The sequence below is a fragment of the Oncorhynchus masou genome, chromosome 13, assembly GCF_036934945.1.
Source record: "Oncorhynchus masou masou isolate Uvic2021 chromosome 13, UVic_Omas_1.1, whole genome shotgun sequence".
In the NCBI taxonomy this organism is placed as follows: Eukaryota; Metazoa; Chordata; class Actinopteri; order Salmoniformes; family Salmonidae; genus Oncorhynchus; species Oncorhynchus masou.
This window is the reverse complement of record NC_088224.1, coordinates 40,993,992-41,017,222: the sequence shown is the minus strand read 5'-3', so window position 1 is coordinate 41,017,222 and position 23,231 is coordinate 40,993,992. Positions and strand designations below refer to the sequence as shown.

The following is a 23,231-nucleotide window of genomic DNA, read 5'->3' as shown; positions in this document are numbered from 1 at the left end:
TCATCACTTCTGTGACATCAACCCTGACCGGCCAGGACCAGATGCTTCCCCGTTACAGACCACTAGTTGATTTTTTAAATTCATTTTTACAGTTGACCGAAAGGTCAAGGTTCAGCCCAGCTGTATCCTTGTGGTTTTTCTATGGCTAGTTATAGCCCTTCGAGTGAGTTCCACAAACGCCTTAAAACAACAAAAAAAAAAAGGAAAAAGGTTAGGTTAGGTTCACGCAAAAAAAAAACACCACGTTCTGTCACGGCAACTTAGTGAGTTATGGTTTACCAAGTTCGGTAGGATCCAAAATAAAAGATAGTTGGACCTTTTCAACTAACAAACAAACAAATATATATCAACCGGCAACATTTTGTCTCTGAAGTCAAAGGCAGTCACTGTTGCTCACTAAACCATGCAGCAGAATGCAGCCTATTCTTTCGGTGGGCTTTGAACCCTGACAGAGTCGGATTTTCCAGCACAGTGAGTGACAGACGGGGAAGGGCTTGGAATGGCAGACAGTGACTACGGGAAGGTTTTGAGGAGGTGGGAGAAAAAAAATACAAATCTCCTTTTTTTTTTCCCTTCCCCGGAGTCATTCTTTTCTTGGCAACAGCCAGACGAAAGCTTTTCAACACAATACAACGCAGAAAGGAAAGGCAGCTTAAAAAGAAACCTGACTGAAGTTTTTGGAGACTTTTTGCATTTTGCGTGGACTTTGCCAAGGAGAAAAGGTTCCGGACAAGCAGAGGACAATGGCAGTGACATGGTGTGGCTAATTGATACGAGTTGCTCTGACTTTTGAACGGGGTCAGGCTGTGATAGGCCATTTCATGTCTATCATATAGCTGCTGTTCAACCCTTTGGCACAATCCTCCTCCACACCCTTTAAAATTGCCCTCAGCCTAAGAAGATCCTATTATATGCTTAGCAATCAACTTTTCACTTTGTTATTTCCCTGAAACAATGACTCATTTTCCTGGCACAAGCAGGCCTCTGTCCATTCTGCTCTTTCCAGGATGTGAAGAGTGTCAACACAAAAATCGGGACGGTGTGACAGACCGCAGTAAGAGCTAACAAGTGAGGCAGTTTTTGGTCAAAACTTCAAAATCCCAAGTGGGACGATGTTGCGCAATGCTAAATATGGCAGGGGTCACCGCACACCACAGTAACCGAGGGCAGCTGTCTGCCTATTCGCTGTTGTAGAAGTTGAACGCAGTTCCGACAGTCCGTGCGGTCTGTTAAGACACGTGTTCCCTGTTTATGTTCTGGTTAAGTCTTCATGTGGTCGGTCTGAGTTTACGAGGCGAACACATGAACAGTCTCTGGGATGTGGTGCGTTATGACTCGCGTCCCAAACACGGGTGGTCTGTTTGTGTTCGGGTCAGGCTTTCCCCCATGCTCCGTTTGGGTTAGGGTCAAGCACGTGGATGGTAATTGTTTGGGTACATCTGTGTTAGGGTCAGGTGCAGAGGTCTAGTCTGATGTGGTCTATTTGGCTGTCTATAGTTGCGAGTTTAGTGGCCAGTCCGACTGAAAACACAGGCAGCGTCTGCACGGACTCGGCAGACCCTGACCGCTACAATAACCCCCGCAGCGGAGGCACCCATGTGCTAAATTACTGTCACAAATGCTCTCCTTCAGGCCCGGCAGTCTCATCCAGGCCATTCAGCCCTCTCTAGCACCGCCAGTCTTCTTTTTCCACCACATAATTGCACTCGGCTTGCCCAGCCGCTTCCGTATCAACTTAGGTCTAGGTTGGAAATTGATGGCGTGTGAAGAAAAGAAAAAGAGGCTCATCATTGTGGAACAGGTGCTGCGCTGACAGCGTCATTAGAGGGGAGGGTGGTGAATCTGACCGCTACTCTTGCGTTTCCCATAATGAAGTTCTGCAAGTCGCTGTGTGTACACTGACTGTCTTACACTGAGGCGCATGATTAAGTTCCACTGTTGGAAACGGAAAAGCCAGACAGGGAGACTGTTGGAGACTAGTTAGTTTCCCTCCCTGGCTCGCTCTGTGTTAACTCAATGGAATGTGACATGTAGGGAGGGGGACTTCCCCTTCGTGAGTGATTCGACTTCCGCAAGTCCAGGCACTACCAACGCTTGGTCCTGAAAAATACTCTAATGAACAGAAGCACACACACACGCAGGCACACTAACGCATGCACACAAACAGATTGCACAGGAATGGGTCTGTCCAAAAGGTCTTTCACAGTACAGTGGACATTGACCTGAATGCGATTTGATCCCTAGCCAAACCACACCTAGAGCGGGTAAGACAAAACAGTCAAAAGGCTTAAATCACATTCACAGCACCGCACAACACCGAGGGAGCCTGTGGCCCCAAGGCTAAACGATACCGCAATTCACAAATCAAAAGACCTGCACAGTGTCAACGTGGTATGTAATCGCATGAATTACCATAGAGCAGTGAGAGAGTGCCACCCTGATTAAGACAAAGCTCTTCCTGCTGTGTGCCTGTGTGAATCACTATCTGAGAGGAGAGAATTCCGCCTGCCAATGGGGAGACAATAGCCCCAATATATTTCCATCTGCTTATTTCAAAACCGGTACAACGCTAGAACACCACGATCCAGCAATAGACATACAGCACCTATTCATTTGCAATGGTGACTAGTCACTTCATAAAAGTGTCGGAGCTGTGTGTAGTCGGCCTCGACAAGGCGCTGGAGTGACAGCGGAACAAGGACAGCTATGATAAGGAAATGTAGAGCCCTGTCAATCATTAACCAGCAGGGTGACGGTGGCAATCTGCCCCAGGGCAGAACTCATTCACTCCAAACCCCCCCCCCCCCCCCCCACACACACACACACACACGCTATTCACCACCACTACACATCCAGACGGCACGTCATAACTATATTTTACAACAGGGGTGGGCAACTGGCGGGCCCGTAGCTACAGGAGCAACACTTGCATGTTGGCTAGGCCTACATTCATGACTATCGCCTCTATGAATTAACATAATCCAACAATGTGTTAGGTTGGACGATGTTGCCCCAGCCAGTGGGGACATTTAGGCAATCCAGTGAGAGAGATAAAGTGCTCCCTTAATCCAGAGAGGACAGGAGAGCTGGGCAACATTGAAGCGATTAGTTAGCAAGAGGCAGTGCTGCTCCTAACCCTCCTCTTACGCCGGGATTAGGAGGGAAGGTGTAGCCGCTGCTGATGCTGAACGGACAAGGGCCCTTTATAACTGGCTTTAGAATCGCAGAATGAGTGACCAGCATAAGCTTCCTCAAGAGACCTTAACCAGCCTCCTTACAGAACAAGGGGAGTTCACCAGGGCCACATTCAGTAGCCGAATGTTGCAGATAGAAATGCCATGAAAAGAGTAGACGTGATTCCCTATTCTACATGTGAGAGACGCATATTTTGTTCTACATTACTATCGAAACGTTCAAAAACATTGCGACTTGCTGAACTCACCCCTGCTCCCACAAAAAGGTTCATGTGACCTCAACAACTCTTACATAGGATAGGTTGGCCTCACCTGGGCGATAATTCAGGGAATATGGCAAGGCATTCGATATGTAGCAGGATTTCAAGAAAGTCAAGTAAGAAAGTGGTTTAAATTAGTCAAATGATCTTTATGCAAATCAAGCCAACGTGCCTGTGTAGAGAATGAACCAGCACCAACCCAATAGACAGGCTGTGAGAAATACAGAACAACGCATCTTTTTTTAGATGTATTCTGTAGTCTGAAACATTGTGGCTTTAAAAAAAAATGTTTTTTTAAGGTTATCGGCGTCCCAAGATGCCAGTGGCTTAGAGACCATGCAGCCTCAGTCCATATTCAGCTTTTAAACGCAATCGAATAATGTATTCCTGAATTTTTAGACCATTAAAGCTCAGCAAATGTACTCTCCACAAAATAGGGGCTTTAAGGTTAGTTTCTTATCCAAGATGAAATTCTAATGAAAAGGTCTTAAGTCTGAGATAATACAAGGACCCACAGCTTTCATGGCGCTGAATAAAAATGAAAATCCCGAGGCTACCTGCAAAAAGGGATGAGCAGTAGCGCTGTATGTGTAGACACACTACAAAAATGACAGAGTAAATATACATGAATAAAAATCCTGCTGATAAATTATTCATACGTGTTGCTTCCGGGGTTCCGCATGACTGGTCACAGTTAAAGGGGCTCCAGCACTCGTCCAAACAAGATGCACCGGGGAAGCAAAGTGCCAAAGGACTAAAGAATAACCCACAGGGGAAAGAGGAGTCTGGAACGCACTACTGATTCAGTACAACTTAGACTAGAGGATACACACTGTACTGTACACATACTGCCCAGACTACAGGGCAAACATAGTACATGCTTGCTTAGGCTGCTAAAACAGCATACTCTCTCCTCTAACTGTGCAATGGACAGACTCGGCCAGAGAGAGTGCAAACCCAACCATCTGAAATGAAACAAACACTAACAGCACATGCTTTCTGACTACACCACACACCCATCAGCACACGGTCTCAGACTACGGCTCATATAGGCTAGCCGAATGACAGTGCTCTCTCAGGCTCTGTTTAAGTCTACTCCTCTCAGGCCTTCCGGGTGGCGCAGTGGTATAAGGCTGTGCCACCAGAGATTCTGGGTTCGAACCCAGGCTCTGTCGTCCGGGTTAGGGAGGGTTTGGCAGAGATGTTCTGGTCTCACCGCGCACTAGCGAATCCTGTGGTGGGCCGGGCGCAGTGCATGCTGACCAGGTCGCCAGGTGTACGGTGTTTCCTCCGACACATTGGTGCGGCTGGCTTTGGGGTTGGATGTGCGTTGTGTCAAGAAGCAGTGCAGCTAGGTTGGGTTGTGTTTCGGAGGACGCATGGCTCTCGACCTTCGCCTCTCCCGAGTCCGTATGGGAGTTGCAGCGATGAGACAAGACTGTAACTACTACCAATTGGATACCACAAAATTGGAGAAAAAGGGGGTTAATTTTTTTAAAATAAATTAAAAAGTCTACTCCTCTCAGTGTGTGTTTACAGGTGCAAATACGTGGCCTGGTCACAAGATACCCCAAGAACCACAGACCTGCTCATTTGGGGGGGGATAAAATATGCTTCCTTCTCTGCACACATACAGTGCCTACGTTACAGCCTTATTCTAAAATTGATTTTTAAAAATGCAAACTACACAAAATACCCCATGATAAAGTGAAAATGGGTGTCAATACATTGGCAAAAATGTCTAAACAATTAAAAAACAAACACCTTATTAAAAAAGTATTCAGACCCTTTGCTATGAGATTCGAAATTGAGCTCAGGTGCATCCTGTTTCCATTGATCATGTGTGAGAGTCCCCCTGTGGTAAATTCAATTGATTGGACATGATTTGAAAAGGCACACCTGTCTATATAAGGTCCCACAGTTGACAGTGCATGTCAGAACAAAAACCAAGCCACAAGGTCAAGGGAATTTTCCATAGCACTCCGAGGCAGGATTGAGTCGAGGCACAGATCTGGGGAAGGACATCAAAGAAATCTGCAGCATTGAAGGTCCCCAAGAACACTGTGACCTCCATCATTCATAAAATGGAAGAAGTTTGGAAACACCGAGCTGGCCTCCGGCCAAAACTGAGCAATCAGGGGAGAAGGGCATTGGTGAGCGAAGTGACCAAGAACCCAGTTGTCACTGAAGGAGCTCTAGAGTTCCTCTGTGGAGATGGGAGATCCTTCCAGGACAACCATCTCTGCAGCACTCCACCAATTAGGCCTTTATGGCAGTGGCCAGACGGAAGCCACTCCTCAGTAAAAGGCACATGACAGCCCACTTGGAGTTCACGAAAAGGCACCCAAAGACTTTCAGACCATGAGAAACAAGATCCTCTGATCTGATGAGACCAAGATTTAACTCCTTGGCCTGAATGCCAAGCATTCCGTCTGGACTGGAGGACACCTGGCACCATCCCTACGCTCAAGCAATGGTGGTGGCAGCATCATGCTGTGGGGATGTTTTTCAGCGGCAGGGACTGGGAGACTAGTCAGGATTGAGACGAAGATGAACTGAGAAAAGTACAGAGAGATCCTTGATGAAAACCTGCTCCAGAGCACTCAGAACCTCAGACTGGGGGCGGAGGTTCACCTTCCAACAGGACAACGACCCTAAGCACACAGCCAAGACAACACAGGGGTGGCTTCGGGATAAGTCTCAATGTCCTTGAGTGGCCCAGCCGGAGCACGGAATTGAACCTGATCGAACATCTCTGGAGAGACCTGAAAATAGCTGTGTAGCGACGCTCCCAATGAACCCAGACATAACTTGAGAGGTTCTGCAGAGAATAATGGGAGAAACTCCCCAAATACAGGTGTGCCAAGCTTGTAGCGTCATACCAAAGACCAGAGACTATAATCACTGCTTCAAAGTACTGAGTCTGAATACTTATGTAAATGTTACATTTCAGTTTTTCATTTCTATAAAATGTGAAAAATACTAAAAACCTGTTTTTGCTTTGTCATTATGGGATATTGTTTGTAGATTGATGAGGGGGGAAAACAATGTCATACATTTTAGAATAAAAACAGAAAGGGGGATACCTAGTCAGTTGTTCAACTGAGTGCATTCAACTGAAATGTGTCTTCCACATTTAACCCAACCCCTCTGAATAAAAGTTGTAAAGTAACAAAATGTGGAAAAAGTCAAGGGACCTGAATATTTTTTGAATGCACTGTACCTACTCCGAGGCAGGAGAATTTACTCTCACCTCAGTAACACATTGACATTAAATATACCTTGATAAATATATATTAAACACAACCATTGGTCAAGAGCCAAAACAGGATACATCAAACAGGCCTATAAAACGCCAGTGAAAACTCGAGATACACAAACACTCCACTCTCCTACGCGTGATTGTGTGTCAAATACTAACACACACCCATGAACATAAAAAGCAAGTGGAGGGGTGACAAACATGCATGAAAAACGTTGGGATTTGATTCAAATGGCATCAAAAGAAGTGAGAGACTGACTCAGGGAATGAACGCTGTTTGAAAGGTGGGAGGTTAGTCACAGTTTTGCTACGAGTCTAAATGGCATAAGAAAAACGTGCACTGCTGCATTAAAAGGCTTATCTAATCCCCAGCCCTGGCAACCCCCAGATAAACGTGCAGCTTCTTCAGAAGATAGCTCGTCACATTCCGGTGTCACTGTGCCAATGGCCCTACAATATTGCCCCCCCCCCCCCCTTGAGGGAACGTTATGTCTAGCAAGCGAACTGCGCAACAAGAAAGCAGACGCTTTGAAAACAAAGTGCTGTCCTGTAAAAACATACTGTTGGGACATAAACATTTCAACCTTAGAATAAACACCCCTGTCAAGCAGCTAACGGGAGTAAGACTCGCAAGCTCCAATTTCCCAGCACAGGGCTCCCCTCCGCGCTTTTAAGTCGCTTTGATGCCGAGGATGCGGTTGGCTAGACACCGCAAACCAGGATGCAGGTTCAAAACACCTACAGCGACTGCAGAAAAAGAATCATGGCCTTCCCTCTCCTGACAGATGACAAACCTCAACAACAACAGAAACTGAGCTTAGCTTGTAGGAAACTGTCCTCTCAGGCTGTGGACCACCTATGACTCACTCACAGGTCAGAAATGCAACCTTAAAATGACTTTCACAAAGAATCCTAAACGGAAGAAATGGCTTCATTCCTTACCTATGTAGGCCTATAGCTTACTACTGCGTTTGCACTAACTGGCAAATGGCCAAGCCAGACTCATTAAACTTTGCAGGCAAAGCTTTCATAGAATTTTCATCATGTTTTTCACCCATTCCATTTGTATAGCACATTTAGCTTGCGGAGCTATAGCATAATTTAAAATGCCCTTTTCTTATTTATTTTTGTATGCATTCCCATTTCAGTTCCGGGGGGCATTTGTTTGCTGAGTACAACAGTACCACCAGCTGCACCTTGTCCTACCTTCTCCACAACCAAACATGCACTCCTTTCCCTTATCTAAAAGGGAGGCCCTTTAGGAAATCATGAATAAATAGACGAGAGACAGCAGAAAAAAAAACTGCAAATTAAAAACTGCCCTGATAACCAAATGAATTAAATGTTCTCCCCATCCATGCTTTGGCATACAGTCTCCTCGCTAGGACCAGATTCCGACCCCTACCTCCACCCCAGCCCTTCACCCCCTCAGTGTTGCTTGGCCGGTGATCCGTGAAGTGCAATGGAATCCGCCAAATTAGGGGTCTCTGAATTGTCTCAGCAGCCATTGTTGCCAGCATCTGGGGTTCAAAAGCAACAACAAAACAAAAGAGAGGAGACAGCAGCCTTGGGTAATGATTGGCTAAGAGGAGAGATTGGGGGGGGGCTTTCATACTTCAGAGCCTTGGGGGAGAGGTTGTTTGGGGGCTGTGGTGTCAAGGCACCAGGCAGCAGCTAAAGAGCAAGAGAAAACGTTAACACAAAAGGGCCCCTCTGAGTGCCTAGGGCAGCCGAGCCTTTACACCCATAGAGGGGACGTCCAACTAACGCATAGAGCATGAACGAGGTGTGCAAGCCATCCAATCCTCTGCCCCCACTTCAATAAAACACTGATGGCCAGGCCCCTACTGTCTCCCAAGCACGTTGACACGCTTGAAAAAGGCGTCGTCAGTCGCTGAAGTAACACCCCTTTCGCCCTGTTGGAAATTACTATTTGAATATCAATACAGTGGAGAGAAGTGTTTGTTTTTGCTCTCGTGGTGGGAAGACGTGAATGAGGTCAGTGTATTGAGGACAGCATGTGACGTAAAAACAACCTGTCGTTCCATTGAAGTACAGGCCTGAGGAGTTGTTCAATTGTTCCTGGGGCCATAAAATCTGCCATTTGGGTTTGGCCGGGGTAGGCCACCATTGTAAATAGGAATTTGTTCTTAACTGACTTGCCTAGTTAAATAAAAGGTTAAAAAAATAAAAAAGTCCTCCATGACCCACTCCAGGACAGTCTTGTCAAGGTGCTAGCTAGATTAGCATAACTTTATAAACCTCTACTAGCATAAAGAAAAACACTCAAGCTAAGAGCAGTGAAGTGAGTGACACAGCCGTATGGCATGCAAACTTCTAGACAGCCAAATGAATCAGCTTCCCAGTCATACCTCGTAGCTCCCCCAAGCACTTTCTCCTAGCCTACCATCCCCCTGTCACATGTAAGCCTGAATATTTTAGAAATGCCCAGATAACAAGGGTCCCTCCTGCCAAGATACGTATTCACTGTGATAGCTTTATCCAATGCAATCTTTTCAATTTGTCCTCCACCATTTCTTCCTCGCTGTTTTCCACAGCAAGCAGATGGAGGCAATTTTTGTGTTACATTTAGGGTCTGCACAGAAATCGGTAGAGCCATTGAGTCCTCGTACAGTGCCTTCAGAAAGTATTCATACCCTTCGACTTATAACACAATTGTTGTGTTACAACCCGATTTCTAAATGGATTAAATAGATCTTTCACCGATCTACACACAATACCTCATAATAAAGTAAGTATTCCCACCCCTGAGTCAAGATATGATAGAATCACCTTTAGAATCACAGTTTTAAAATTCTTCAAGCTCTGTCGAGTTGGTTGTTGATCATTGCTAGACAGCCATTTAAGACTCACCATAGATTTTCAAGCTGATTTAAGTCAAAACTGTAACTGGGCCACTCAGGAACATGCCGTCTTGGTAAGCAACGCCAGTGTATATTTGGCCTTGTGTTTTAGGTTAGTGTCCTGCTGAAAGGTGAATTTGTCTCCCAGAGTCTGTTGGAAAGCAGACTGAACCAGGTTTCACTCTAGGATTTTCCCTGTGCTTAGCTCTTTTCATAAACTCCCTAGTCCGTACCGATGACAAGCATACCCATAACATGATGCAGCCACCACCATGCCTGATAATATGAAGAGTGGTTGACCATGCTCAGTTCACTACCATCACAGGCATTAAACTCTGTTTTAACGTCACCATTGGCCTCGTGGTGAAATCCCTGAGTGATTTGCTTCCTCTCCGGCAAACGAGTTAGGAAGGGCGCCTGTATTGATACACCACCCAAAGTGTAATTAATAACTTCACCATTCTCAAAGGGATATTCAATGTCTGCTTAAGTTTTTACCCATCTACCAATTGGTGCCCTTCTATGTGAGGCATTGGAAAACCTCCTTCGTCTTTGCGGTTGAATCTGTATTTGAAATTCATTGCTCGACTGAGGGACCTTACAGAGGAACTCTATGGACAGTTCCTTCAACCTCATGGCTTGAATGACTACCTAATTTCTGTACCCCACACATACCATTGATCATCCTTGAGCTGTTGTTACAACTTGATTGGAGTCCACCTGTGGTAAATTAAATTGATTGAACTTGATTTGGAAAGGCACACACCTGCCTACATAAGGTCCAACAGTTGACAGTGCATGTCAGAGCAAAAACCAAGCCATAAGGTTGAAGGAACTGTCCGTAGAGCTCCGAGACATGATTGTGTTGAGGCACAGATCTGAGGAAGGGTACCAAAAATTATGCAGCATTGAAGGTCCCCAAGAACACAGTGGACTCCATCCTTCTTAAATGGAAGAAGTTTGGAACCACCAAGACTCTTCCTAGAGCTGGCCACCCGACCAAACTGAGCATTCGGGGAGAAGGGGCTTGATCAGCGAGGTGACCAAGAACCTGTCCCTCTGACAGAGCTCTAGAGTTCCTCTGTGGAGATGGGAGAAACTTCCAGAAGGACAACCATCTCTGCATCACTCCACCAATCAGGCCTTTATGGTAGTGGCCAGTTGGAAGCCACGCCTTAATAAAAGGCACATGACAGCCCGCTTGGAGTTTGCCAAAAGGCATCTAAAAGACTCTCAGACCATGAGAAACAACATTCTCTGGTCTGATGAAACCAAGATTGAACTTTGTCATTTGCGTTGTCATTATGGGGTATTGTAAAAACTTGCAAAAAACATAATTCCACTTTGACATTATGGGGTAGTATGTGTAGGCCAGTGACACAAAATCTCCATTTAATCGGTTTTAAAATTCAGGCTGTAACAACAAAATACTGTCTGGGGGCGGGAACAGGATAACAAGCATGCAACCACAGCATATTCACAGCGTCCGACCGTAAAGCCTGTGCCAACTGGGCTACTTTGAGCAGCCTAACAGTGGGAGCTCCCCAGAAGACAATAAAACAACAGATTACAGGAAGTGCCTTATGGGAAAAAAATTACACCGATGACCCACAGGCTTCATCAGTTGTGAATGGATTCGTAAAGTAAGCTAAATCTAATTCCAAGCAATTAGTCAACAGACACCCAGAGAAACAAAAAAAAAAAGTGGCCTGTGTTTTTAGAATGTTGGCTATGTAGGCTACAAACCGAGATTAACAGCCCGAGGTGGTGAAAGAGTTGAGGAAAATATGACCCCAGAAGAATGAGAATTAAAAGTAAATAGTCCGTGCCACATAGTAGAGAATACCAAGACGTAAGGCTTTCATCCACTAAACGAGACAGATGTCAGAACAACAACAAAAAATGATTCTGCTTCCATAATGTAGATGCAATGTCTTCCTACCGCCTCCGAGCAAAATTGTAATGGGCAACCAATCACACGCCTGTCTCATTCATTTTTTACATGGAACCAGTCAGCTACCCGTCTCACTCAATTGACTTCAAAGAGCCAACCAGCTGTCTCACTTGCTTCCGTAGTACCTTCTAAACTGAGCATGTGAACTTACCTGCCTAACTCATCACTTTAAGAGCGAGAGAGACAGTGAGCGAGACAGTGAGAGAGAGAGAGAGAGAGTGAGTGAGACAGTGAGTGAGAGAGAGAGTGAGTGAGACAGTGAGTGAGAGAGAGAGACCGAGAGAGAGAGACAGTGAGTGAGACAGAGAGTGAGACAGAGAGTGAGACAGAGAGTGAGAGAGAGCGGCTTTTACCAACTGTACCCTTCCCACTTACTCATTCATGCCTCAAGCATTCCATGACAGTCCAGGATGAAAATACTTTTGTTTTTTCACCTTGTAGCGATCAATTTTTCATTCTGGGTGAAACACTCCCAATTGATCAATCCCTCTCCACCACTAGCCAAGCGGAGATGGCTGTACTGGGACTGAGCTAGTAAAGCCTCAGGTCGGTCAGTCTTGTCCAGCTTGGTCTCTCAGCTACCACAGACCAGCCAGCAGCCACATCATCATGGCAATCCCTCTGGTGACTGTGGGTCACTAAGAGCAGCCTCACCTTCATCAGTCAGCCAGGCACACACACAGGGATGTCATGACCCATCCTCTCGCCGGTGCACACACCCCACCCAACCCCCAACAGGAGATAGCTAAAAACACAGACCTATCAGTATGATCAGGAGCAAGCGCCACACTGAAACTGGAGCAAGCACCAAGCATTATGACCACGATCTCGACATCTGCGACTGCTAGGAAGGAAGAGAAGGCCATGTTGCTCTCACAATCAGAAAGAGCACCAATGCTACACTCAATGTCTCCTCGTCTCAGAAGGTCACAGCTGTCTCACTAGCATCCGACAAGACAAGCACTCTGCATGAGGTGCGAATAACTAGAACACAATTCCACGGACTTAAAATAAAAAAGGTACATAAACGCAGCGAGAAAGAGGCGAGATTGACAGAAGATAAAAACAACCATGCCAGTGTAGGCTAGACTACATCTTCCCCAGAAACAATCAAACCGCGCTAAATTGAGGCAAACTAGCATTCCACGATAATTTGACAGATCATTCGCATATTTTGGCGCGATCATGGCCCAGCGCTTTATTTAAGTGAGAGGACGATGAAATATTCATGACGTATTAATATGACAAGAGAAAACAAAACGGCGACCCAGGATCCTTTGTTGATAGTGGTGTCAGGAAGGCAGAGTAGCGCTTTATTATGGACAGACTTCTCACCATCTTAGCTACTGTTGTACCATGGCAGTTCACAATCCAGGGTCACCTCAACTTTCTCAATTTCCAACATTATTTATTACAAGATTTAGGGTTTAGTGAATGATTTGTCCCAAATATAATGCCTTTAGTTTGAAATATTTAGGACTAACTTATTCCTTGCCACCCACAAACTGCAGCTCTTTGTTAAGTGTTGCAGTCATTTCAGTCACTAGCTGAGGTGTATAGTGTTGAGTCATCCGCATACATAGATACACTGGCTTTACAGGCTGATTTACTGGCTCAAATAGCCGACCAGGGGGGCTTTACTATTCTTAGGTAGCGGAATGACTTTTGCTTCCCTCCAGGCCCGAGGGCACACACTTTCTAGTAGGCTGTAATTAAAGATATGACAAATAGGAGTGGGCAATATCATCCGCTATTATCCTCAGTAAATTTTCCATCCAAGCTGTCAGACCCCGGTAGCTTGTCATTGTTGATAGACAATGTGTAATGTCAGCTTTTGTTTCTAATCTTGCCAATGAAAAAAAAAACATTAAAAGTAGTTGGCAATATCAGTTGCTTGTGATGAAAGAGCAATCTGACTCAATGAATGATAGAGCGGAGTTTGCCTTTTCCCAAAATGTCATTAAAAAGGTGCTCCAAAGCTTTTTGCTATCAATCTTTGTCATTTATCTTTGTTTCATAGTGTAGTTTTTTCTTTTTAATTCAGTTTAGTCACATGATTTCTCAATTTACAGTACATTTGCCAGGTTGTTCAGCTAGACTTATTTGCCATTCCTTTTGTCTCTTCCCTCTCAACCATACAATTATTAAATTCCTCATCAATCCACAAGGATTTAACAGTTTTTACAGTCATTTTCTCAATGGGTGCATGCTTGTTAGTAGCTGGGATAAGCAATTTCACAAGTGTCAAGTGCAGTGTCTGTTTGCTCCTCATTACACACCACGGAGCAACAATTATTCTTTACATCAACATAAGAGTCACTACAAAACATATTGTATGACCTCTTATACACTATATTAGGCCCAGCCTTTGGAACTTAGGTTTTCCTAGATATGGCTACTATATTGCAAACACTACATCCAATGGATACTGCTTTCAAGCACATTTCTGCAGCATTAGTAATCATTAGTGATCAATACATGTTCATGATTTCATTCCTATGCTGTTGATTTTGGACTACAGGAAATGGAGGACCGAGCACGCCCTCATTCTCATCGACGGGGCTGTAGTGGAGCAGGTTGAGAGCTTCAAGTTCCTTGGTGTCTACATCACCAACAAGTTGTGAAGAGGGCACGACAAAGCCTATTCCCCCTCAGGAGACTGAAAAGATTTTGCATGGGTCCTCAGATCCTCAAAAGGTTCTACAGCGGCACCATCGAGAGCATGGTTGCATCACTGCCTGGTACGGCAACGGCCCGGCCTCCGACCACAAGGCACTACAGAGTACAAAGGGTAGTGCGTATGGCCCAGTCCATCACCGGGGCCAAGCTTCCTGCCATCTAGGACCTCTAATACTAGGCGGTGTTAGAAGGCCCTAAAAATTGGCAAAGATACCAGCCACCCTAGTCATAGACTGTTCTCTCTGCTACCGCACGGCAAGTGGTACCGGAGCACCAATTATAGGTCCAAGAGGCTTCTAAACAGCTTCTACCCCCTAGCCATAAGACCACTGAACAGCTAATCAAATGGCTAGCCAGACTATTTGCATTGTCCCCCCAACCGCTTTTACACTGCTGCTACTCTATTATTAGCTATGCATAACTCTACCCACATGCATATATTAACTCGACTCAATTACGCTACTGCTACTCTCTGTTCATCATATATGCATAGTCACTTTAACCATATCTACATGTGCATACTACCTCAATCAGCACGACTTACCGATGCCTGTATGTAGCCTCGCTACTTTCAAAGCCTCACTACTGTATATAGCCTGTCTTTTTACTGTTGTTTTATTTCTTTACCTCACACCTTTTTTTGCATGGTTGGTTAGAGCCTGTAAGTAAGCATTTCACTGTATTCGGCGCACGTGACAAATAAACTTTGATTTGATTTAACCGGTGCCCCAGCACTAGTACGTACACCTTGTATATAGCCTCGACAAGCATTTCACTGTAAGGTTGTATTCGACTGTACCGGTTGTATGCAGCGCATGTGATATCTGTTGCGATCACATACATTATCAAGCATTTCACACGTTATCCAGATACTGACTGTTAGCACTTACTAGTCTACAGCAGCTTCCCACAAGAATGGGCTTTAGGTGAGGCAGATGAACCGTAGTCATTTTACTTCAACAGTATTTAACATGAGATACTCTCTAAGCTTCACAGGAATGTGGTTCTGAATATAAACAGCAACACCTCCACCACTGGCATTTCTGTAAATGTTAAAACCTTGTATTCCTACCACTACATCAAAAGGTATTGTCTTAAGTGAGTTTCAGCAAGTCAGAATATGAATGCCATCTATTACTAGAACGTTATTTCATGAACCTTGTTTCTTAAGCTCTTATGTTAACGTGGGCTATTTTGAGCACTGTTCTGGGATTGATTGTTTTCATTGCTTTACTGGAAAGCTTAGCAGAAGTAGATATTCTCATATTATTTATGTTAGTGCAGGGTGAGCTGAACACAGAGGACTTCCTACTAGGTCACACCGCTTCAGTGCTAACAGCATACATCTGGTTCATAGGGACATGATTGCTGCATACAATAACTGTAGGCTCAGCAGAGGTATTCAGGGCAGTTAGTGGGACATAAATTAGGTTACTTACATTGTGTCTACCAATGCCCCTGGTATAATGTACATTTGCTAAAGCATGATGATGACTCACCGGCAGAAATGGTAGGGATTAACTGAGCTGGGCTTGGGTCATTGATAAGTCATTGTCTCAACGCAGCCTTATAATCCCGTGAAAGGATCCAGAAACCCAAACGATTTGGGTGGATTACATCCTCTTTATAAAACATGTCGTTTTCAAAAGGTATCAAAATTGTCAACAAAAGTTACACCCATTGAGCTGCAATAATCATGTAGCCAGTTGTGAAGACAAAGAATCATGATAAAGTGTTCAATGCCACGATTAAGAGGACACTGGGCCAGATATGGTATTTTATTAGTGTCTAGCAGAGTCAATCAGCTCTTTGAAATCCAGTTAACTGTTCAGAGCTGCCCGTAACGTCAATAAAGCCCACATTGACTACGATAGAATCCATGTCCATGTCCTGGCATAGTACATTCGGGTGCAGCTAAGTAAGGTCATTTACTCAAGCTCCAGGATGGGCCATTGTTTTAGCACCAGGAGCAGTCACATTTCTAACCATGGAACTGCCCAAAAATCACAGCTGGCGAGAAGGACGAGGAAATCCGCCTACTCCCACGCTTCACAGGATGGTGCAGGCCTCCGACAGATGGAGAAACCCCGCTCGATCCAGAGCAGGGACGGAAGGTTGCCGGCGTCGACTTCGAAAACGAAGGGGAAGGAGTAGGCACAGCAGCTGCCGACACAGTTACCCCCGGAGAAGGTGCAGGAAGATCAGGCTCCAGGGCGGCAAAACTATTTGTTGTTTGTATCCTCTCTCTGCCTCTCACGGCTCATGACATGCGACAATCGTTGATTGCCATGCTACTGTTGCTGTGCTCCTTCGACTCCGCTATCAGAGGGAGGGGCCGGAGAAGGCTCCCCTGGCGAACAAACTCCGGACAGTCGAATAATGGCAAACGACAAGACGGAGATGCATCCAGTATGCACGAACGCCGGCCAGCCATTGGCGTAGAAAAGTTAAACATTCCACTCTGCGTTTTCCCCCATTAATTACGTAGGCTGGCAACCTGCGTGATCAAGGAAGCCACCTCAAGCCTACAGTGCCTTGCAAAAGTATTCATCCCCCTTTGCATTTTTCCTATTTTGTTGCATTAATACCTGTAATTTAAATGGATTTTTATTTGGATTTCATGTAATGGACATACAAAATGTGCAAGTGAAGTGCAAAAAAATGACTTGTTTCAAAAAATTGAAAAGAAATTGAAAAGTGGTGTGTGCATATGTATTCACCCCTTTGCTGTGAAGCCCCTAAATCAAATCTGGTGCAAACAATTACCTTCAGAAGTCACATAATTAGTTAAATAAAGTATGCCTGTGTGCAATCTAAATGTCAGATGATCTCAATAATATATATATATTTATATAAAAATCAGATTTTGTTCAAAAAATGTGCACAGATTCGAGATTCGTTTACATCCATGTTAGTAAGCAATTCGTCTTTGCCAAGATAATCCATCCACCTGACAGGTGTGGCATATCAAGAAGCTGATTAAACCGCATGATCATTATAATCATTATTGTTGGGGACAATAAAAGGCCACTCTAAAATGTGCAATTTTGTCAGAACACAATCCCACAGATGTCTGAAGTTGAGGGAGCATGCAATTTGCACGCTGACTGCAGGAATGTCCACCAGAGCGGTTGCCAGATAATAAGCCGCCTTCAGCATCATTTTAGTGAATTTGGCAGTATGTCCAAATCGGCCTCATACCACAGACCACGTGTATGGCGTCGTGTGGGCGAGCGGTTGGCTGATGTCAACGTTGTGAACAGAGTGCCTCATGGTGGCGTTGGGGTTATGGTATGGGTAGGCATAAGCTACAGACACAATTGCATTTTATCAATGGCAACTTGAATGCACACAGATACTGTGACGAGATTCATTTATTTCATTTGACCGATTTCCTCATATGAACTGTAACTTAGTCAAATCTTTGTAATTGTTGCGTTTATTTTTGTTCAGTATGACAATAGAAAGGTTCATAATTTGTGCGAAACCTCACAGCACAGTGGAAAAATAAGGCAAATAGGAATCAAAACTGGATGGTCTTCAAAGATGGGATGTACTGTGTATACTGTGTATATTCCATGTATACTGGACATTTACTCCAATTGGTGGAAGCTTTAGGGGGAAATAAAGAAAATATATAAGAATAAAAACAATATACATATGCACCCAAAAATATATGGGGGATTGGAATTGATGGAAGCTACAAACACACACACACACTGGCCAACTCTTACACACGTACAGTGCAATCCCACATACACACAGACTACCCATTCAACTGAGTGGAGGAGTCCCTGGAGTGACCTTGAGAAGTGGCGGCCTGTAGTGAAGAGGTTAAAGTACAAAGTCAATACTGGCCGACAGACCTGGTTAACTATTAAATGGGGGGGGGGGGGTCCCTGATCCAGCCGTCTGCTGGGTAACTCATGGAGGAGGAGCAAACCAGCAATACACAGACATCGCCAAAACACACAGAGAGGAGACGGTTTGGAAAGTTGGGACAGATTAACTAGTTTATGATAGAGTACTGGGATATAGCCCATGGCATGCTATAACTAACAGCACATAAACACATGGGCAGCAGATAGGATTGTTATGAACCAAAGTATTGAATGCCTTGTAATTTGTCATTGAATTGCTCCCCCCCCCACCCCCCACTGACTGTCCCAGGCTCTATAGTCAGCAGCTCATAAAGCTCATTGGATAATGTATCAATGAATGGCATCTATTATTGATGCTTGCCCATGGATGGAAGTGGAACCAGTGATTCAGAATGGAAGTGATTGCAAATCTCAGAAAATTAATTGTGCGCGTGTGTGTGTCTGTGTGTCAAAGCTTTAGTGTCCAGGGCTACCAGGCACTGCCTGTGTTTAACAGCCTTCCAATATCCGCTGCTCCTGCCACATTCCTCTTAGAGGCGGAAAGGTCATGATGGGATATGGGGGTGGGGCACCATGAGGAAACAGTTCCATGGACAGAATTGAGAATATATATATAAATACAATATGCCATTTACCAGGCGCTTTTATCCAGAGTGACTTAAATTATAATGAGTGCATAGGCTACATTTTAGTATGTGTGACCCCATAGGGGAATCGAACCCACAACCCCGGCGTTGCTAGCACCACGCTCTTAGAAACTGAGCCCCACAGGACCAAGGAGAGGGTCGCAGTTGATACTGTTGCCATCCTGAAGCCAAAGTGCAGTGAAATGCATCCAGGTATGCTGCAGTGTTTTCACCTTGGCACTGTTCCCTCATTACCCCAAACAGCTGTTCCAACACGTGTGTACATTCCAGCATTCTCTCCATCGCTTCTGACTGTGAGAGACTCCCTGGCTGTGAACGCAGCGCATAGAGTACGCACTGGCCCGGGCCAAGCCATGTCGGTGCCAACCGGGCCAAGCCATGTCGGTGCCAACCGGGCCAAGCCATGTCGGTGCCAACCGGGCCAAGCCATGTCGGTGCCAACCGGGCCAAGCCATGTCGGTGCCAACCGGGCCAAGCCATGTCGGTGCCAACCGGGCCAAGCCATGTCGGTGCCAACCGGGCCAAGCCATGTCGGTGCCAACCGGGCCAAGCCATGTCGGTGCTAACCGGGCCAAGCCATGTCGGTGCTAACCGGGCCAAGCCATGTCGGTGCTAACCGGGCCAAGCCATGTCGGTGCTAACTGGGCCAAAGGAAAGGTGAGTAGTTGGGGGAGGGATGCCTGGAATCCAGATAACGGATGACACATTTCTCCAGTTGACACGAGCCAAAGACATCTCTCTGGGAGAAGAGCAGATCGCACGGGGAGATAGAGAGGAGAGGGATGACAAATGGACAAGCACTTACTTGTGGGGATGGTGTTGCAGCATATTTGGAAATGGCGCTGTGTCATAGGGCAGTGTGTTCTGGTCTCAAGTGAGTTTCAGTCAGTCAATGAAAAGTTATGTTCAAGTTAGACTTCCCTTTGACCAAACTAAGCCCATAGAGGTAGTGTCCCCCAAATGGCACCCCATTCCCCATTTTGAGCATTACTTTTGGTCCGGGTCAAAACAAAGTAGTGCACTATATAGGGAATAGGGTGCCATTTGGGATGGTGTACTAGCCATGGTCCCTCTCCTGCTTTTACAAGTAACTGGAAATATTTAGTCTTCAATGGAGTACTGTGGGAGCCAATATGTCCCTTCACTAAACATTTTAACTAACATCGGGCCAGAAGTATAAGTTGACTTCACATATCCCAAGTTTACCGAGGATTTAGAGAGATATTCAATCAGGAGGCAACTCGGCCTAAAATAAACCAGTCTCACTCTCGGAGAAGTAGACTCGGCAACGCTCAGTGCAAACTTCAATGACAAAGTCTCCTACCATGGTTACAATGTGACTTGACTTAACTTTGGCATCATTGCAACCAAAGACGAGTTGTGGTATCCACAATCAGTGATAACACGCAAAGCACAAGCTGAGCCTACTATCAAACCTAATATGGACACTATGATGACAATGATTGTGGATGTAGCCCTACTTGATATAGGCTGGGCCTTATTGAATTAACAGCATTACACAAAATTATTCCAACTAAACATGATTTGGTGGTTAAGTCTCGGCCTAATAAGTGTTGTACTTATTCATTATAATGATAGCAAGGTCACACTCCCACACCACTTCCAGTGCACATTGCTTTATTCCCTTAAAGTATAGAGCAAATAAAACGTATCAGTGCGTATCCTCGTTTGGCTGCAATATCAGTGAAGTTGGTGGAGGGTGATTTATTCAAACCGGAAAGGTAATTGACTGGCTGGCGAGGTTTTCGTTCACGCTAGAACAGTAAGAGAACCATATAAGCCATTTCAGTCCCCGAGAACGGCAGTCAATGGCATTGTATGCCAATAAAATATGAGTTCACAATCTGCTCGCAAAACACACCAGGCCGAGCGCAACCGAGAACCTCAAGGATGCGCGCGATGGTGCCTGTTTTGGAATGGTACAGAAGGACAAAGGTGACCACTTTCCTTTTACAGTGGTAATATGACCCACATAACACATTTATAACAGCTTTCATGTACAGTCCTTTTTAATCTGTCAACACGTCATAACTTACTTGTCATATTCTGCATTGTCCTTGTCGCAGCGTGCGTCCTTGTGTTTCTGCCAATCCTTGCCGTGTTTGCAGGTGGTGAGGAGCACCACGTCCTCCTGATTATGGACATGATATAAGGCATTCCTCGTGTCTGACCCTATACCTGTAAGGTATCGTTTCCCCTTAAACACAAGCATGTATTTCCTGAAAGGTGGAATGGAGTTGTACTTTAGGTACCCCCTGTCCCCTCCGGTCCTAGGGTGCTCCTTGGAGAACAGCGGGATGGACACGTCAAAGTTGGGCCTGAAATTCTCGGTACTGATGCTGGCCTTGGCCAACATGGCCTGGCCTATGTCGAATCCTAGGTCTTCCGTGTAGTCCGGCCAAGTCCCAGAGTACAAGTTAAATATGAGATGGTTTCTGCCGTTGTTCCAGAGATGAAGGTTCTGGACCTTGGTTTTGAGATTGTGAACGTACTGTGGCGAGAGCGAGTCCCGGTCCAGGGTGTCCAAGCTCAGGATGAATAGACAAGCTTGTCCCGGGTCAGTGGTGTAGAACCTGGATCCCTCAATGGTCGATAAAATATTCTGGTAACTTTCTGAGATTTTCTCCCCCTTCTGCTGGGGGTAGACATACACTTTGAAATCGTTCTTTTTACATGCAGAGAAATCAAAGCACGAATCCATGCGACATCTTTTGCCTTTGTACACGCTTGTATTAACGTCCCTCTTCTGCCTCGGTGATATGTGAATGTTGTACTCCTCAGTGTCCAGTTGATCCCAAGGTACGAACTGTTGTAAAGGGTCAGAGAAGTGTGGCCACGGCTGGTCGGGGCGATATCCATTGTGGCTACGGTCATGCCGGTTTCTGCCCGACGCTGGAAGTTGTATCCCTCCAAAGTAGAACAGTAGAACTAGACATGCACCGGCGGAGAGCAGGAATAAATATCGTTTTTTGGCCTGCATGTGTCCTACGAATAGGGGCAAGTTTTTTTACAAATAAAATTGAAGTGTCCCGAAGTTAGGCTCTCACCACCTCCAACTACACCGCTCCGCCATCTTCCAGCCTGCAAAGATTTCAAACTCGCGTCTTCCCCCTTCTTCGTATTCCGTTCCCCAATCCAGCGATTGATCCAGCGCATGTGGGCGATTTTAAATGCGTTCTCTCTCTCTATCTAGGTTTGTCCATTTCACAATATAGTGTCTCTGGGCAACAAAAATCCCCCTCGACCAAGTAAAAGCATTCATATACTCCCTTTGCCCCTCTCTCCCTCTCCCTCCTTCATTCAGCCAGTCTGTATTCAAATGTAAAACTGCGCCCGGTTAGAGATGCCCGAAGCGTTTTACCAACTCTTTCCCCTGTAGAGTAGCGGCAGGGGTTCATGTGGTTTCCTGCCTTGGCCAACACAGAAAATGTATCCCACGGTTAAGATTTGTTAACACGCTGTCTGTGGTTTAAAGCCTTCGGTGAGGTCGGCTTTTAGATCCAGATGCCTCGGGAGTATAATTCGGCGATATTTCACTCCATGGTTCAATGAACGAACGAGGAAACCGTCGTAGAACAAGAGCCGACCATCAGTGCAACTGTAGCCTCACGAATCCCTGTATTTCTCTTGTTTTAATCTCCCGACAGACCTCATACACGCAAAAATAATCTCATCGGAGATAGGCGTATGCCTAAACGAATAAATTGATGCAACGACCTCAAACAGTATTTCCAGTTACCATTTGACTTTGCAAATACATTGAAATTGTTATAAAAACGGGATTCCTTGATTCTAGTGTCCAATTACCAAATGCTCAAATGTTTGATTGTTACTCTGTAACATTCCAATCCCGACACGATGGCAGCTGACGTAACGTCCCATCACTGTGCATACGCGTTTCTCATTGGTCTATTATTGGGACCGGAAAAGGCGGTGCTTCAAATGCACCCATTCACAACCGGTGCCCTCTCAGCGAATAATTTAAAGCACGAGTAAAATACCAGAAAATGTAGAATACCAATGCGTAAGTATTTTATACAGATTGTATTGCACGTAATGATTATACATTGTCACCACTGTCTTGAAATAACTCGTTTAATGTAATTTCCTTTATTAGTAGAGGTGACACTGTGGCCAAAAACCAGAGTTGCTCTCTAGTGTGCAAACAAAATCACAGCAACCAAAGTTGAATGCCCTACGGTAACATTTACACCGCACTAATTGATGGTTCATCAGGAGTGAGTGGAAGCTTAGGCCTATAGGCTGTGTGTTACTGCATCTATTCAATTAAGATTTTCACAAATATAAAAATAATTTATTTTAAACTATAAAGGTGGAGATCTGAAAAAGTTTAGTCTTTCACACAAACCAAAGTGAAGTGCACTGTATGACTAATGGCAGAGATTAATAGCACCCACCATGCGAGAAGAAGTCCCACCATGCCTCATATAATCCACACAGCTGCCATT

General features: G+C 45.2%; 1 protein-coding gene across 1 annotated transcript in view; it reads right to left on the bottom strand.

Moving 5' to 3' along the window:
* ext1b (exostosin glycosyltransferase 1b) overlaps positions 1 to 22,611 on the bottom strand; it is a 112,554-nt gene extending 89,943 nt beyond the window's left edge. Inside the window, exon 1 of the mRNA XM_064983885.1 lies at positions 20,799 to 22,611. Coding sequence (XP_064839957.1) covers positions 20,799 to 21,742 — 944 coding nt within the window. The 5' untranslated portion in view covers positions 21,743 to 22,611. The remainder of the gene's footprint in view (positions 1 to 20,798) is intronic.
* Between the last annotated feature and the right edge of the window lie 620 nt (positions 22,612 to 23,231).